Below are 17,619 nucleotides of genomic sequence, written 5' to 3'. Positions count from 1 at the left end.
CTCTAAGTCATCAGTTGTCAGGATTACATTGTATGGAAAGTGACCAGAGTCCCATGATGAGGCTATAGATATACATATAGATATAGATGTATAAGAGTAGATAGAGACAGGCAGACAGACAGACAGACAGACAGAAGATAGGAAGATAGAGAGAGAAGTTAGATCAGGAGATAAATAACAGGCAGACAGACAATCATACAAAAGGCTCCCCAGACTCTCCCTTTCCTCTCTGTTTGCTTTGGGGAAGGAAGAGGGAGGAAGGAGGGAGGGAGGAAGTGAGGAAGGGAGAGAATAAAGTTATTACAACTTGAAACTCTTAGAGAAGGGAGCTGAGGGGTCAAGCAGAGTTTGTGTCAATGTATTTCTGCAAAGAACCAATGCACATAATGACAGACAGCTCCAGAAGTCGTTGAGAAAACTGGCCTTCCAGCAACAACATCCCCATTAAGTAACATTCCCTGCGATCAAGAAACACATCCTAATTGGCGGCGATTTGTGAGAGTTTTCTTGCCATTTCACTAGATTGAACAGTGGCAGAATTTTATCTTCTGTCCCAATGCCTCCCCCCTTTCCTTTGGGATAGTTCCTCCACTCTATTTTAAATGCCCAGATCCTTGATGGAGGGGGAGAGGGGTGTTCAGGAGCGAGAGGCCAAGTTCATTCACATTTTATCAACAAGGTGATAGTTTTAAAGGCAGAGTTTCCTTTGGTGGTCTGTGTTCTGGAAGAATTATGAATGTGTTCCCTTGTAGCAGAGAGCAGCAGGAAATCAACGTGAACATTCAGGCTAGAGCGGGTTCTGTTCTTTCAGTCCTGAGACAGGGAAGAAATTATATATGTCATGTGAGGAAAAGGGGGAGCCGGGGCGGGGGGAGGGGGCTCCCACAAATCAGGGAAGTGTGCACTTGAGGAGTATGCATGGGGTCTTAGATTTGTTTTCTTCTTCTTTACCTCCCCAGGATGAATTTACTGTCGCTTCAAAACTGCAGAGACTCTGATTGCTTCGCGCCAGTTCCCTTGAAGGTGGATTTCCAGGTAAGGAATTAAAAGTGCATCTTCCAGAGAAACCGCACATCCAGCCACCTCCAGGCCACGAGTCCTGACGCATCAAATGTGACCCACAACAGCCCTGGTGAAATCTCGCAAGCAATCCAGATTCTCCAGGAGGGAAACTGAGGACTCAGACCGGCTCCAGGATCGCTACAGATGCCTAACTTAAGGTGGATTGGTGCGGGATGGGTTACTGAAGGGACCTGGGTTCTTCTTGGTGACAAAAACGAATCAATCTAACTGCGCGTAATTGATTTTAATGAGGGGGCGGGTGGCCTAGCAATCTCGATTGCGGCGGGGTGGGGGGCCGTGTCGGAGCCCGAGGCAGGTCTGGGCCCTGATCCCCACCCTCTCTCTGGCCCTCTCCTCCAGCCAGTCTGTTACAGACCTGTGCCCCCGCTTCATGGCAGCATAGTTTGGCATTGGGAGGCGGGGGGGGGGCGGGGGGGGGGAGAGGGAAGCTAAAGAGGTCGAAGAACCAGATCCTCGACAGTCCAGCTATCGCCTAGGTCCACCTGGTAATTTATGCACAATTAATTGAGATATCTTTTATACTTGATATGTTGCCAAATGAATGCTTAATTTATGTAATTAGTCAATTAACTCTAATTCCAGCATATGTTCCCAAATGCCCAGAAGGTGTTCTGCTTCCCAGGTACTTATTTTTTGATGTCCCCAAATGCAATTAATTAATTTTACATGCATATTAATCGGGGAATCTCTTTTTGGCAGTTCCGTTTGTGCAAGTAATATTTTAATATTTGTCTTTCTAACCTTTGAGGGGGTGGGAGCAAAAGAGGTGCAGGTAGCTGGGAGTTGAGCATGGATGCCATCCTAGATGGTGCCTGGGTTGGGAGCTGAGTGGACTTCAAAGTGGGCCAAAGACCCCAATGGCAAGAGGCTTGGGTGCTGGGTTGTGCAGGCCCTTAGGGAGAGTCGCGTTGCTGCCCTGGGTGGCTGGGCGTTTTGGCGCGCGCCTTGGAGAAAATCCCACAAAGCTTCGGATCAGGAGATGGAGGCGTGCCCTGGTACTTGTCTGTAGACAAATGTCGCCTCAAATCCATTCCCGGGGTCGGGGTCTGGAGGGAGCAAGAGAGACTGGCTTTTTTTTTTTTTCTTTTTTTTGGAGGAGGGAAAGCATTGTTTCTGTTTTTTTGTTTTTGTTTTTGTTTTTTTTTTTTTCCTTGAAAGATGAATCCGATTTCCAGGGCAATCTTGGGAGACACAACGTGAAGGGTCTGCTCTGCAGTGGGCACCACGCCTCCCGGCCCAAACACCCCCGAAGTTTCCAGGCTCTCCACGAGCCTGAGCCCCACCTCCACCTTGCCTCAGCCCCCAGCCCGAGGAAGGCCTAAAGCTAGGTGGAAAGTTGACTTTCCAAGTTATTGGGTGTTACGTTAAAACTTTTATTTCTCTCTCTCTTTTTGGAACGGCGAACAAATTAATGAGCAATTTAATTAATAAAATCAGAGAGTAGTGTAAGTGCTATGGTAATGAAGTTAAATGAGTGCACTGTAAAATATTCACTAATCCAGCACATTGCCAAATATCCCCTTAATTCTGCTTAACACTAAAAGGGGTTTGAGCACCATAATGAGATTCCTCTGTCTGCTAATTAATTGACACACTCCTGAATATTCATACGAGCTAGCACCAATACGTTCCTAATTGCACCGTGGAATAGATCTCAGAGGAAACTAAATCGCCATAGACTTAATTAAAATAATGTATTCCAGAGCCAGGACGGGGTGGGGGGGGAAGAGGAGGAAAGATGAGACATTTGCCTTGGAGCGCGCTAAGAAAGTGGCACCTAGTTGGTGGAAAGAAGAGATTTCAAACGTGGGCTCCCAGCCCAACTTCAGTGGCCGGGGACGCGTAGAGAGGGGATTGCGCGTCGCTTCAGAAACTGACTTCGTTTGGGGGTCCAAAGTCCCCCCCCCCTCGGTGCACAGGAGGCCATGGCTCCTGGGTACGCTACCGTTCTGGCAGCTCAAGGTGGAAAGGCCCGGTGGGGGCATTGTAGGACCTCAGCCCCTGGCCCAGGACCCTCTCATCCATCCTTGAGTTTCACCCCTTCCAGCTGGTCCGAAACGCAATCTACAGAGGCTCAGGCAGAAACTTCGTACTTGGGGAAATTCACAGCGAAAACTCTCCAGTCCCCAAACTGTCAGGAATGGGAGAAATCCCAGGCCCCGGACCTCAGGGAAATGTGACAGCTGAGGTCGGAAGTCTGAATCCGGGGGGTGCTTTCGTCCCTCCCCAAGGGGAAGCCCCGCTAAAGCGCCCCTCTGACTTCTTCCTCCGTGCCCCTCTCATTCCGAGCGAGCCCAGCGCCGGGGCTTTCTCCAATCGATCTTAACTTCTCTTTATTTGGGGAGGAAAAAAAAAAAAGACAGCCGGATTTCCGACCCTTCGGAGCCATTTTTTCTCCCCCCCCAAAAAACCAAAAAAAGAAAATACCAACAACTGAAAATAAACTCATTCTTAGGAAAGCGATCTTCCTTCTCCCACCCTTGTTTGGGGAGAGGGGTGGGGATGGAAAAAAAAAATCTCCACAGGTTAAAAAACTAAAAAAAAAAAAAAAAAAAGAGTTTATTTGAAGGCTTACAAATGCATATTTATTATACACATGTAGGCATTAACAATGTAAATTACACCGCCAGCAGTTGCTGGTTGTTTATTCATTAGATCTTTAGAAAATCTACATTGCCTCCAGACAGCGCGAGGATAATGTGAAATACACAAGCCGTTTACATAACCAACTTCGACGCCCGGCACCGAGCTCGAGCGCGCGCGCGTGCGCTCCGCCACGGCGACGACTCGTCAACAGGTCCCGGCCAGGACCACGGCCCGGGAAAACCTAAGTTACTCACGTCGCTCTGTCCCAGTGATCTAGAGCCACCCAGGAAGCCGTAGGCTTCCCCCCTTCGTTTGGGCAGGCGTGTAAAGTGTGAAAAACCATAGATAGCTCACCTACTTTTTTTTTTTTAACTCCGATTGTGTGTGTGGCCTTATTTTTCTTTGCAATAAGAGAAGTAAAAAAAATTTTTTTAATGGAAAGACAGAAATCCTTTCCGAGTTCCGGCTATTCAGGTACATCAGAAGTAGAAGTAGAAGTCGTAATTATAATAGTAATAAAAATGAGCTTAAAGTGCTATTGAGAGGCATGGGGCTTTCTTTACCGACTGCGCGGAAAGAGAAGCGAGCCCACCTTAATTCCCTCCAATCAAAGTGTTCCAGGCCTGCATACACAAATGTTTATTACAGAAAAAAAAATCACTGCTGAGCCTGTCTCTCCGAAAAGATCGAAAGTTCTGTGGTTCTAGTTTGACCTGGAAGACGGAGGTGGAGGGTCTGGCCGGGTGGAATGAATACTTATGTCTCCCCACCAGCTCCCCAATTTTAAATTAACAAACGTACTAATGGAAATAAATGCAAAAGGGGAAGGGAAGGTGTATAGGAGTTTTATTATTTTTTTTTAAACTTAGTGAACGCAGCCAACCACGATCCTGTGAAGCATCCGAGTCTCTTGCACCTGCCTCGTGAATTGTTGGGTTAACTCTCAGTACTGGGGAGGGGGGGGAGAGAGGGAGAGAGAGAGGGAGAGGGAGAGAGAGAGGGAGAGGGAGAGGGAGAGGGAGAGGAGAGAGAGAGAGAGAGAGAGAGAGAGAGAGAGAGAGAGAGAGAGAGAGAGAGAGAGAGAGAGAGAGAGAGAGAGAGAGAGGAGTGGGGTGGAATGTGCTGGGCTGGGCTTTCAGTTCCCTGCTCGCCCACTCCCTTCTTTACCTCTCTTTTGAGTTTCCAGCTAGGCCGGCCGTCTAAGAAATCCCTTTGACAATCCCAGGCCCCCAGTGAAAAACAGACCCAGTTAGTTTGCGTATCTGAATCACAGGTCCCTACCGAGACAAGGAATTGGGAGTGGAGAACTAGGAGAGGAAGGTGGAAATAGATGGGAAAGGGGGGCGTGGGGACGGACCGCGGAGGGCAGACACGCTCGAGGCGTGGGTCCGTGTCTGGGGTGTCCTTCAAGTCCGCTGGGGGTACCTGGATTCCCCCCAACTGAGAGTTTGTAAACTCGCCCTCAGTACAGCTTGAGTGCCCGAAGCAAGCGCAGTGCGGAGAGCACCGGGGCGCGCGGGGACGTGGGTGTGTACCCAGTGCACGGATGCGGGAGCGAAGCCCGGGGCCCAGGTGAGCATAGAAAGTACCGAAAGACTCAATGACTATATGGATGTGGGGGGGGAGCTTTGGAAAGCCAAAGACCAGGCAGCCCCACCCCCCGCCACTCCCCGTCAAGCCCTACTCCCACCCATTCTTACTTGGGGGTGGGGGCGGTGAGAAACCCGTTAGGATCTGAGGCTGTTTAGGTTATTGTTGTTGTTTTGTCTTTTTCTTTTCTTCCTTTTTGAAACCTGCTTTGTGGGTGGCAGCTCAGCGGGGAATGCATGGACACACACACACACACACACACACACACACACACACACTATAAAGCTCAAAGGGGGAAGAGAAGGGAAGGAGAGAGAAAGAAAGGAGGGAAGGAGGGGGAGAGAAAGCGTCAAATAGTTTCAACCCATTCCAGAAACATGGCAAAAAAAAAAAAAAAAAAAAAAAGCGGTTCGTTCTGCGGGACAGCCCGCTTCTGCCATTAAGAAAACACATACTGCATTCGTCCACCCGGGTTAAGCTCTCTGCCCCCGTCAGTTTGAACAAACAATGTAAAATGCAGGGTTTTAAGGCTGGAGACCCACAGGTTTTAAAGCCAAAAACTAAAGCTGGAGGAATGTGAGCCCAAAGTACGTAATAATACAGATGCAAAATAGTCTTCATCTCAGAAATCTGCAGTCCACCGGAGTCAATTTTATTCCAACTATGAACAAAGTGCATTTTAAATCCCTATGTGAGAATTACTTGAATTCTCTATTGTGATCATATTTTTCCCCCTCCTGGAAACTGTTTTATCCCAGTTATTTTGAACTTTTTTTTTTAGATCGACTTTTCTAAAATCTGCTTGCCACCCCCATAACATTTTTCAAAACTAATCGCTGAGTTAGATAGATAGAGATCCTGATTTAAAATAAATCTGAGCAAACACATAATTCCTGACAAAGAAAAATGGATATGAAAAGTAGAGGGTGAGTTTTTCCCCTTCCCCTCCTCAAGAAAAAGAAAGAAAGAGAAGAAAAGAAAAGACACTTTGCTCCACCCCGCTATTAAACAAAACACAATACCTTTTTCTGGGTGGTACAGCAGAGGTTGATTCCGTTTTGACAATGTTGTTTAGCTATCATTTGCTATTTTGAGTGAATGAGAGCAACCCCCTCCCTTTTACAACATTTGTTCCCTATTATGCAGAGGTGCAGCAGTTGAGGGCAGACAGTGAAAGTGGCTGTTTGATTCTCTTTTTCATCCCCCTGACCCTGCTTTTGTCCCCTCTCACCCTGGGAATGTCACGCCTCGCTACTTCACTTTGAGATGCTGGAGAAAGTAGCTTTGTTATTCTCTTTTAGACATACACGAAATTGTTCTCATTCCCCTCGCTGTAAAAGATACTTCACATCGAGACTCGGTTCACAAGTGCAATGCAATTTGGCTTAGCCCAACCTTTGTTCTGCTTGTACAAATGAGCGAACAGTGCACACATTATACAGTTGATCTAGTGCTTGTCTTAGCCCCTGAGTTAGGGGCTGGGAGAGGGGGGAAAAAAGCAAGTTAATCCCTTCAATACCAAGGTAGCTTTGGCAATATTTCCTCCACACACACACAACACACACACAAACACACAAAGATGTGAACTGCTTTCTTCTATTCCACATAGTATAAATGCAAATCTTATGCAGATTTAGCAAAAAAACTAAACCAAAAATTAATACTCTTCCAACCAAGCTTTTTTGAATACTTTCTTAAGACAAAATACTTGTGGGCTTGCTACTGCACAGTTAAAGCTCTGGAACCATTTGAATAAAGGAGGGATTTGATGTGGAAAGTAAGATTTTTTTTTTTTTAAGCCATGAAGTCTCTGAGCAAATCACAGCAAAGCAAACACCAAATGGGTCTTTAGCAAACTGATTCCAAAGAGAGGGCATTGTGCTGGGTTGTTTTCACAGGCATTGAAACTGCCTGCTCACTATAAAAAGAGGGTTGGCACTTTTTAAGGATTGGGGCCAAACAAGACCAAGCACCTAACTCTGGCTACTGTTTGTTTTGGGCTTTCAAATGAAAGGAAACCTGGGCCTTCCCTACTCTCTAACTTGCAGTGGCTATTAGGCTAGCCTCTTAGAAGTGTGCAGGAGGTAACTACTCCCTACAGCAAGCAAAACAGACTTAAGTCCAGATGTCTCAGTGTCAGCCCAGAGGCCTTGTCAGCTCTAGAGTCCATTCTGGTGGGCGCTAAGGAAGGGACACTAGTAAAGTTGTCGAATCCAAAAGATTGAACTGGAGTGAGAGGAGACTGATCTAAGACAATAATACTATTTATCCAAAGTTTCTGCTAGGCCCTGGTGGCTCATGGCTGCACTCTTAATTACTCAAGAGGCTGAGATCTGAGGATCCAAGTTCAAAGCCAGCCTGGGGCAGAAAAGTCCATGGGACCCTAATCTCCAACGAGCCACCAAAACAGCCATGGAACTAGAGCTGTGACCCAAGTGGTAGTGTGATAGCCTGGAGAGCAAAAGCTCAGGGACAGCACCCAGAGCCTGGGTTCAAGCCCCAGGACTGGCACCGAAAACAAACAAAATCCAAAAAGTTTCTTTTCAACTTTACAGTTTTGAGTTCAGTTTCAATATTCATGTAATCCCGGTCACCAAGTGTGGAGACAGATGCCTGGAGGCCTGCTTTCCTACTATTTTAGTAGTCACAAGGCTTGTGTGTGGAGGGGGCATTTCTGGCTCTTGAGGGTGGATAACCCCGCGTTTGTTTCTTAGCCCTTTGGATTCCCAGATAGAATGCGTTCGAGTGGCCAGAAAAGCGAGCTAAACATCCTCAGGTTTGTCGTGAGGGTGTAGTGGCAGATAGTTTTCCTCCGTCCAGCCAGCAGGTTGCAGAGATTGTGGGGCTTGCTAACCCTCATTTGCCGATTGTTGGGTGCCAAATCTGTTTCCCAGATCCAGAAAGCTAAAACTAAGCAGTCTGGGGCGCAGCGAGGGGGAAGGAGGCTGAAAGATCCTCAGGACAAACAACCTCCAGGACACCAGAACGGCAATTTTTTTTTAATTGCCCACTGTCAGGCTCAGGGAGTTTGTTTTAGTACTGAATACCCCGAGAACAAAATCCTTTTGAAAGGAAAGCTAAGTTGCTTCACGCCACCAAAGTGCAGATTTGGTAAAGAATGACGGATAGGACAAAGCGGAGCCGCGAGTTAGCCCGGGTTCCCAGAGCGAGCGGAGCAAGTGGGGCGGGGTCGGAGAGACCCACAAACCCCTCTAAGAACTCCCCCCAAATCCATGGCCCTCCAGTCCACAGGCCTCTCTCTTCTACCGCGGCACATTTGGCTGCCACATTAGGAGGAAAGATTTTTTTTTTTTTTAAGGCGGAGGGGAGAATGAAGCAAAGAGAAATTAAGGATTTGTGGGTCCAGTAGAGGATGAGGGTTGGGGGGACTCAGATTGGGAGAGAACAGGGAGGAAGATTCTGGGCGGAATAAAGGAAGGACTCTGCAAAACTCCAGGCTGCTGCGAGTTCACCTTCCAAGGAGGAGTGGCTGGCTGGGATTGTTTTAGGCGTCTAGGAAACCTTCCAAACCTGCCAGCTCCCCCCCACCCCCATACCCCGTCGGTGTTTGGTAAATATTAACAAACTCCGGCGAGTCATTTTCTGGAGTGTGGATGAAGGGGTTGGCAGGGGGTAGGGTGGGGGTGGGGATGCTTCTTTTCTTCCCCTAGAACCCTCCCTGCACTCCCCCCAACGAGCCACACCCCTGCGTGCGCACTCCCCTCTACACACACACACACACACACACACACACACCTGCTTGACAACGGAGGGAATCAAAATCAATATTGTATTTGTCACCCCTCGGTCTCCTTTCTACTCCCTCTACAGCCCCGGTGCCACTGAAGCGAATTGTGGATTTATAGTGGGGAAATTAGCATAAATTATTACGAAATCTGTAGCCGTGTGTGGTCCAGCTTGTGGGAAAAAAAAAGAGAGGCTATTGCGAACTCTCCAAGCAGAAAGGTGGTCGGTGGTGGGCTCTGCTGAGGCGATGAATGGCTATTGCGCCAAAGAGATTTCCATTTGGTTTGCACATGGGTATAATTGACTTATGTGTATTTTATACAGTTTTCCCAACAACTCTCTAAACCTCCAGGGTCGGATGTGGCCCCCTCCTCCTTTCCCCTCCACTTCTATTTGCTTTGGGTTCTGTACAATAGGCGGATGCACTTTTCTGGAAAGCGCTCTTTCCCTCCTTCTCTTTATAATACCCATCCTTAAAAGACGGTGTAAATAGCATAAACAGCATGCAAAGCGTCTTTCCCTCCCTTCCTCCCTTTCTTCCCCTGGGTTTTGTAGACCTCCAGAAGTAACAGAGATTAAAACTTTGCAGCAGCCAAGAGCTGGTGGCTCAGGAGGCTGAGATTTGAGGATTGAAGTTTGAAGCTAGCTGGGGCAAGAAAGTCCATGAGACTCTAGGCTCCAATTAACTACCAAAAAGCTGGAAGTGGAGCTATGTATGATATGACTCAAGTGATAGACTGCCAGTCTTGAGCAAAAAAAGAAAGAAAAAAAAACAAAGAAAGAAAGCTAGAGAATTATACCCAGGCCCTGAGTTCAAGCCCTTTAGCATCACACAACTAAAACTAACCAACCAAACGACAACAAATCTTTAATAGCAAAGCACATGTTTTAAACAGAAACTCATAACATCTCAACAAAGATTGATCCCAACTTTAGCTTTAAAAAAAACCCTGAATGTTCCTACTCTTAGAATTAACTTAATTCTTCTATTTACTCTAAGCAATGATTTGGACAGCCATACAATAGCCTTTTGCAACACAACAAAATGCCAATTGTTATCATGAGAAAACACTATACTGGCCCCATTCCCTACCCCCTTCTCTTCCCTCCCAGCAAGAACTCACACTGAGTAGGGAAAAAAAAAAAAAAAAAAACACCTTTCTTGAGGAAAATGGGATCTGTAGCCACCCACCATCTGGAGTTCAGCCACCAGAAATATTTTATCTGCCTTTACATTTCAATATGGGCTGATACCCCGGTTGGCCAAAAGGATCCCAAAACAATCTCAGGGGTGGGGGTGGGGTGCTTGAGAGCTGACACCTTAAGACTCAAGAGGGCTCCCTGCCGGCTCCTCCAGCTGTACCCGGGCGTTGGGAAGGTTTGGGCCAGCCTTGTTCTTTGCTGGGAAAACACCACCAGCCTTCCCACCCCCATCCTAGTCCTCCAGTTCCTCAATTCAGCCCTTTGGCGGTCCCCAACTTCTACAAAACTCTCCCACCAAGCCCGAAGACACCCCCAAAAATCTCCAGACTATTTAAGGAGCAGAAGTGGGTAGCTCTCTGATGAGCTACTGGGGGCAGCCGGTAGCCCAATCTTCTCCACCGAGACTCCGCCTCCATCCAACTGGTTTAATCTTTGGAACCAAGCAATCCATTTATCTGTCTTGCTTCAGTCCCCAGAGACAGGTTCAACGCGCCACCCTTCCCCATCTCCTCACATCCTCCTCCTCCTCCTCCTGGTTATTCCCCCTCCCCGAATTAAGAAGGCGACCTTATTCTTTACTTCAAGCACTTCTGTTAATATTGGAAAACGTGCGCTTGCATCTCAAGCGAGGCAGCTCAGACACGAGAGCCATTTCAATATTAATGAAATTGTTTAATCTCCTAAATTCCTCGTGTTTAAGTTATGTTTTGGTGAGTTACTGACCTCCTCTGAAAGTGTGGTTAGTAAAGTTGTGTATGTGTGCACGCGTGCATATATGTGTGCTTGCACGCTATAAAAGCTTTCTTTTTTTTTTTTAAGGCTAACCACGAGCAGTTTTGCAAATAACGCTCGAATGTCATTAATCAACGTGTAGGAATCTCATCCTCGTAACTCCCCACAGCTAGCTCTTGCAACTTAAAGAAAAGAAACAGCTCTGGAATATCCGGGTTTCAAAGACGATTCAGTATTGTGGGTACTGAGGTTTTGGGTTTTTTTTTTTTTTTGTAAATTGGTACTTTTTTTAACCGTAAAAGTCAACCTATGAGCTCAAGAGAGAACGCCCAGGAGCGCGTGGGAACTCCTTGCGTCATCTCAGAATGGGGGCGAGCCGCGCTACGGCTGGGGTGCCTATCTGTTTCATAGTCCTTTGATGATGACAAGGAGAGGGAGGAGGAAGAGGAGGGCGACAGTGAGGTTGAGGATGCGGGTGAAGATGATGACTTCAATGGTTCATTTAACCCTCAAAAGGCCAATCGGAACAGAAAGCAGCCCCGCTACCCGCACTCAAGCAAGTGATCCACCTGAGGCACCAAACACCCCCACCCCAAAAGCAAAGCTCTGCAGTTCTCGCCTAGTCTTACAAGGCACTTGTGTTAAAGGGACTACAGATAGCTTCTTCTGGACTTTCTTAATCCTGAATAAATTCTAACAATGTAAGAAAAAGAAAGGAGGAAGGAAAGAAGGAAGAAAGGAAGTGTGTGTGGGGGGGTTCTAGCTGTAAAATACCAACTTGCAAACTTCCAAGAAACTGAACTTCCAAGAAACTCTTCAGTCCTAAAGTTTCAAACAACCTGGGGAAAGGCAAGGACCCCTAGGCTCATCTTGTGATAAAAGTGTGCCAAGCAACCTGGGCTCTTCTGTCTGTTAAAGTAAGACCGTCGCTTCTCAAAGATATATCACCCCCTCCTCCTCCTCCTCCTCCCCTTCTCCCTCACTCTTTCCTCTTCCCTCTTCCTCCTCCCTCTCTTCTCCCCCTTCCCCTTCTTCCTCTTCTTTTTCTTCTTCTTCCTTCCTCTTCTATTCTTCATCTTCATCTTCTTCGCGGTGCATTGAGATTCAAAACAAGGCTTACACCAGGCTTTACGCTTTGTATTAAAAAAAAAAAAAAAGCAAAACCCATCACTTTTTAAAAGCTGCTTACCCAACTATGCAGAGCTAAAGTAGCAGTTTCGGAAAGTCAAAGCAAAATTCCGACCCACCCGTTCGAAGACTGCGGGTGTGTGTGTGTGTGTGTGTGTGTGTGTGTGTGTGTGTGTGTGTGTGTGTGTGTGTGTGTGGTGGGGGGCGGAGAGGTAAGGGTAATGTTTTCTGTATAAATAACAACATGCAAATCAACCCAGCTAATGGCCCAGCAAAAAGGAAAAAGGGTCGGCTCCGGGAGAAAGCCGTGCCTGAAGTCCGCGAACAATACAAACCCGACACAATGCGGAGGACACCGAATACCCCAGCCAAGCAATTTCCAAGTCAAACACCACCGGCGCGAGCCCGAGCAGCTCCGGGCCTGTGACTGTGAAGGGTCGGCTGGGCTCCCACCCCCCGCTCCACGCGGCCGGCCGCTGGCTCTTCCCCCGTACCTTCACGCACCGCGCACCCCGGCCCGGTGCTCGCGGCTCCCCGCCAGTGGCCCGGGCTCTTCCCCCCTCGCCCAGTCTCCAGCTGCCAGTGATTCCTATTGGCCTAGGTGTCCAAGTAAGTAGGTGTGAAAGAAACCGGAGCTGTGGCCGGGAGCTCCGCTCCGGCTCAGTCCCCTCCTTCTGCATCCTCCACCCCCCCTTCTCCTCCCCCTTCCCCCCTCCCCTTCCCCCTCCTCCCCAGGCGATTGTCATATGATAGCTAAGAAGTGGCACATTAATGAAGAGCCGCTACAGGGGTCTTTTTTTTGCTCCAGCCACCGCTGAAAACTATCAGATGGTTCGAGGGAGGACATGGAGACAGCCACCTAGCTCAGCGGAGCCCGCAGCCGTACCCTCCGGAGCCCCGAGGCCGCCTGGGCCCCTGTCCTCCGCCCGCCCTCCGCTGCCCATCCTCTCTGGGCGGTCCGGAAAAGGCACCGGCCGGGAGCGCGGCGAAGCGGGCGACGGAGGGGCGCTGCGGGGGCGCAGCTGAGCCCCGGCTCTAAGCCGTCGTCGCCGCCGAGTGCAGCCCAACCCGGGCGGGCGCTGCGGTTGGGCTGAGCTCCGGGGAGGGATTCGGCCGTCCCCGGGAGCCCGCCCCGCCGGATGCGGACGCGCGCAACTTGGAGCAACTTTAAGGTGAGCTCCGGTTCCCGTCCCTCCGTCCCGAACACCCCGGTCCTAGGCTGCTTCGTATCCTCCCCCCCCCCCATATACACACACATCACCACCCCGCTCCCCTCGCTCCCCTCTCCGGCTTCCGATGTTCCCTCCTCTCAACTCCCTTCAGTTTGGGTGCGTAAAGTTGCGGTGGAAAAAAGAATAAAAAGAGCGCGCGCGGGGGTGCCGGGCCATCCACAGTCGCGCTTTCCTAACTCTCCTTCCCTCAAGTTCGGTTCCTCGGCCTGGTGGACCTCGTAGATGTGTGTGTGTGTGTGTGTGTGTGTGTGTGTGTGTGTGTGTGTGTGTGGTGGGGAGGGGGGTCCCCCGTGCGTTCCATCCACGCCATCCCTTCCCTTCCATTGCCTCCTTTCCTCTCCAGATCCGAGCAGTCCGCCGACCCGCGGGGACCCTACCCCTACCCCTCCGTTCTCCAGCACCCCAGGGCGAGCCAGCCCGAAGATGCCACGACCGGGCCGTAACACCTACAGCGACCAGAAGCCTCCGTACTCGTACATCTCGCTGACCGCCATGGCCATCCAGAGCTCGCCCGAGAAGATGCTGCCGCTCAGCGAGATCTACAAGTTCATCATGGACCGTTTCCCTTACTACCGGGAGAACACGCAGCGCTGGCAGAACAGCCTGCGCCACAACCTGTCGTTCAACGACTGCTTCATCAAGATCCCGCGGCGACCCGACCAGCCGGGCAAAGGCAGCTTCTGGGCCCTGCACCCCAGCTGCGGGGACATGTTCGAGAACGGCAGCTTCCTGCGGCGCCGCAAACGTTTCAAGGTACTCAAGTCGGATCACCTGGCGCCCAGCAAGCCGAGCGACGCGGCGCAGTACCTGCAGCAGCAAGCCAAGCTGCGGCTGAGCGCGCTGGCCGCCTCGGGGACGCACCTGCCCCAGATGCCGGCCGCCGCCGCCGCCGCCGCCGCCGCCGCCGCCTACAACCTGGGCGGCGTGGCGCAGCCCTCGGGCTTCAAACACCCCTTCGCCATCGAGAACATCATCGCCCGGGAGTACAAGATGCCCGGTGGCCTGGCTTTCTCCGCCGCCATGCAACCGGTCCCCGCCGCCTACCCGCTCCCCAATCAGTTGACTACCATGGGCAGTTCGCTAGGCACCGGTTGGCCCCACGTGTACGGCTCGGCGGGCATGATCGACTCGGCCACCCCCATCTCCATGACGAGCGGCGACTACAGCGCCTACGGGGTCCCGCTCAAGCCCCTGTGTCACGCAGCCGGCCAGACGCTGCCCGCCATCCCCGTGCCCATCAAACCCACGCCCGCCGCGGTGCCCGCGCTGCCCGCGCTGCCCGCGCCCATCCCCACCTTGCTCTCGAACTCGCCGCCTTCGCTCAGCCCCACGTCCTCGCAGACAGCCACCAGCCAAAGCAGCCCGGCCACCCCCAGCGAGACGCTCACCAGCCCGGCCTCCGCCTTGCACTCTGTGGCGGTGCACTGATGGCGCCTCCAATCCCCCCCTCTCTTCCGCGCGCAAAAAAAGTCGGCCGGTCTCCCCCACCCCACCCCAACCACGCACCCACCCACCCACCACCCCCGTCCCCCTTCCCACCTCGTCCTTCTTCCCAATCGCTTCGCTCCGAACTTCCCGGGGTTCCACCCCAGCCCTGTGGGACCCAGGACCGCAAGGGGCCATGAAAAACCTTCCGCCAACCTTTTCCTTCCTTCCTTCCTTCCTTCCTTCCTTCCTTCCTTCCTTCCTTCCTTCCTCTCTCTCTCTCTGTCTCTCTCTCTCTCTCTCTCTCTCTCTATATATATATATATATATCTGTATATCTGTATATCTGTCTCTCTCAAACTTTGTTTTCACAATAGAAAACCCACAAACTTGCCAGAAGGCGCATGAGAATTCTCTCCTTTTCTGTCATAGGAGAAATGTGTGTGTGGGGGGGGGGGGGGGGAGGGGGGGCGATCTCCTAAACCAAGCCGTCCCTCCAAGGCCCCACCCCCCCACCCCCTCTTTCCATTTTAGGAGAGGGCAAGGGAGGTCGAATTCCGCCTTCTGCGCAGGAAAAGTACGTCTTTCCCTGGGTTCGAAACCACGGACTGAGGACGGAGAACTAGCACGACTACAGAAAAAAACTGCCTGTCGAGCAGATCACCCCCCTCCCTTCCAAACAGTCACCCCCCATCTCTCTCTCTCTCTCTCTCTCTCTCTCTCTCTCTCTCTCTCTCACACACACACACACACACACACACACACACACACACACACACACACACACGACCCCCCCCACCCCCCGCCCAGGGCTGCAACCACCCAGCCCAGCGCCTGGTTCCAGTCCAGCTTTGGAAATCTACAGAGTCCGGGAGCCCCAAAACCGTCCAGCGGCGCTGGCCTCTGCACATGCGGCCAGGGGACAGGGCGACGCCGGCTATCACCTATCACGGGTGGCGGCCCGGCTTCTCTATCTAGGCTGCTCTGGAGATTTTTTTTTAAATTTTTTTGATATCCTTGTTTTGCTTGTGTTTGTTTATTTCTTGCCAGAGATTTCCCTCCCCCCCCCCCCCAACCAGCGGCGGCGCTGGGAATCTAGAAGAGAGGCTGCTAAGTTTTGCAAAAGGGTGGGTGCGGGGGGGGGGGGACGTAAGTCCTCCACAAAAACAACATAAAACTTTTAAATATATATATATATATATATTAAGAAACCTTGTATTGTTTACAAAGCGCCCAGTAAAATGTAAACAGTGAACTTGAATCTGTCTTGCTAAAGCGGGCGAGTGGGCAAAGCCCACTTTATCAAGTACCTGTTGTAATGTGAATTTCTGGCCAGGTGGAGGGGAAAGGGAGGGTGGGGGTGGGAGGTGAAAGTTAATTGGGATGTTAACTTTCTTACTACTTAGAGATATTTTAGCTATTTATTTTATGGGAGAAAGGGAAGGAAGGAAGGATGGGAGGAAGGATTGGAGGGAGGGAGGGAGGGAAGGAAGGAGAGAGAAATAGAAGGAAAAGAAGCCCAAATCAAGAAAAAAATAACAAGGGCAATCTCGAAGAACTTAGATAAGCTGTCTAGCAACATGAAGAAGGATGCCAACAGTTGCCTATTTGTTTTTCCTGGACAAGTCTTTCTGTTTGTCACAAGAACTCCCCCCTCCCCAAGAAGCTAAAGGGCTGTAAAGAGATGTAAATTCGCGTGCATAGGAATGGTATTCCACTGTGTAAAAATGCACTTTTGTTTGTTTGCCCTACTCCTTTAGCATCTTAGGTAACATACCAGAAAATGAACTGCTGTTCTGGTGTGACCTGCTTATGTTAAAAAAACAAAACAAAACACAATGTATCATCAGAGCTGTAAGATTTTTCACTTTTCACTTTGCTTTTCTCCCTGTACAGAATTAGCATGGCATTTTAAATATTGATGTCCTGGTTCCCAGCATGCCTGTTTTAAGACAAAGAATTAAAAAGAAACACAAAAGGTGTCTACATTAAATTATGACCTAGTCTAAATAATATTTTCTCATTAAAATACATAAATGCAAATTTTAGCTTTGTGGTTTTTTTTTTGAAGCAGAGTTGCTACAGACAACAACTTAACTAAAAGATGGTGGTATTCCCTCCTTAAGCATGCTTTCTACAGAACATTATCTGAGTCTTGCTTTAAGGCAACATTTTCTTGTGAAAACAGCCAATCTTCCTGTGCTATCACTGCAAACTGTGGGAATTATTTGGATGGACTCTTAAAGGTGTCTGTGAGGAAAAGATGAGCTAACAGTTTCTATTCTAAATCAGGTGCACAGGTATAGTGCTGGAAGAAAAGAAATAATTGCTACTGAAAAAATATGGTACTTCAATATGTATTCTTATCTATCTTAAATTTGAATTCTATGACATATACAACACCTCCTATAGCACTCTAAGGTTTATGTAGTGATTGGATAGGAGATTTAAAAAGTAAAAACAGTTTTGCTTACTTAATACTACTCATATTCTGATACATCTTATTAGGAGAGAAAATTTACTTACGTATTCCTTTAAACCATTGTCATTAAAATCTTCTTTCCTTTCTCTCTCTCTCTCTCTCTCTCTCTCTCTCTCTCTCTCTCTCTCTCTCTCTCTCTCTCTCTCTCTCTCTCTCTCTCTCTCAAAGAAATCATCCAAGGGTTTACTTTCTATGTCAAAAGACCTGTTCACTTTGGACGGAATAGATTTCTTCCATTCCTTCTTCATGCAGAAAGATAATTCTTGATACATCATTTATTCTTAAGATGTGAAAGGAGTATCTTCCAATGCCTGCTGGCTCTGAGTATTTTCTTTCCCTTTTCTTCAAATTATTAAAAATTTGCCAATAATTTATGGTGAAGGTTGAATGGACACTTTGTTGAAGTTGGGT

General features: G+C 49.3%; 2 protein-coding genes across 8 annotated transcripts in view; both read left to right on the top strand.

Annotated features, from left to right (window-relative positions):
- The window catches only part of LOC150046401 (uncharacterized), a 172,041-nt gene that overhangs the window by 153,879 nt on the left and 543 nt on the right, over positions 1 to 17,619 (top strand). For 3 of the 7 annotated variants that reach the window (XR_016539675.1, XR_016539677.1, XR_016539680.1), the window contains one exon: positions 960 to 1,220. Coding sequence is in view for 1 of the 7 variants with exons in the window: in XM_090358278.1 (XP_090214404.1) it covers positions 960 to 1,035; positions 11,029 to 11,055 (103 nt within the window). In the remaining 6 variants the exon portion in view is untranslated. Of the gene's footprint in view, positions 1 to 959; positions 1,221 to 1,665; positions 1,706 to 11,028; positions 12,553 to 17,619 lie in introns of those variants that run through there. The other 4 variants (XR_016539679.1, XR_016539681.1, XR_016539678.1 and 1 more) reach the window with 3 other exon arrangements.
- Positions 13,160 to 14,729, top strand: Foxb1 (forkhead box B1). Its single transcript, XM_090357750.1, has 2 exons — positions 13,160 to 13,241; positions 13,645 to 14,729. Exon 2 carries the CDS (start codon positions 13,725 to 13,727, stop codon positions 14,727 to 14,729), a length of 1,005 nt encoding a protein of 334 aa, XP_090213876.1. The 5' UTR covers positions 13,160 to 13,241; positions 13,645 to 13,724.

This window comes from Megascapheus bottae, chromosome 25 (assembly GCF_031878675.1).
Source record: "Megascapheus bottae isolate mThoBot1 chromosome 25, mThoBot2.hap1, whole genome shotgun sequence".
Classification (NCBI taxonomy): domain Eukaryota; kingdom Metazoa; phylum Chordata; class Mammalia; order Rodentia; family Geomyidae; genus Megascapheus; species Megascapheus bottae.
The sequence above is the reverse complement of the archived record's forward strand: the minus strand, read 5'-3'. Positions and strand labels throughout refer to the sequence as shown.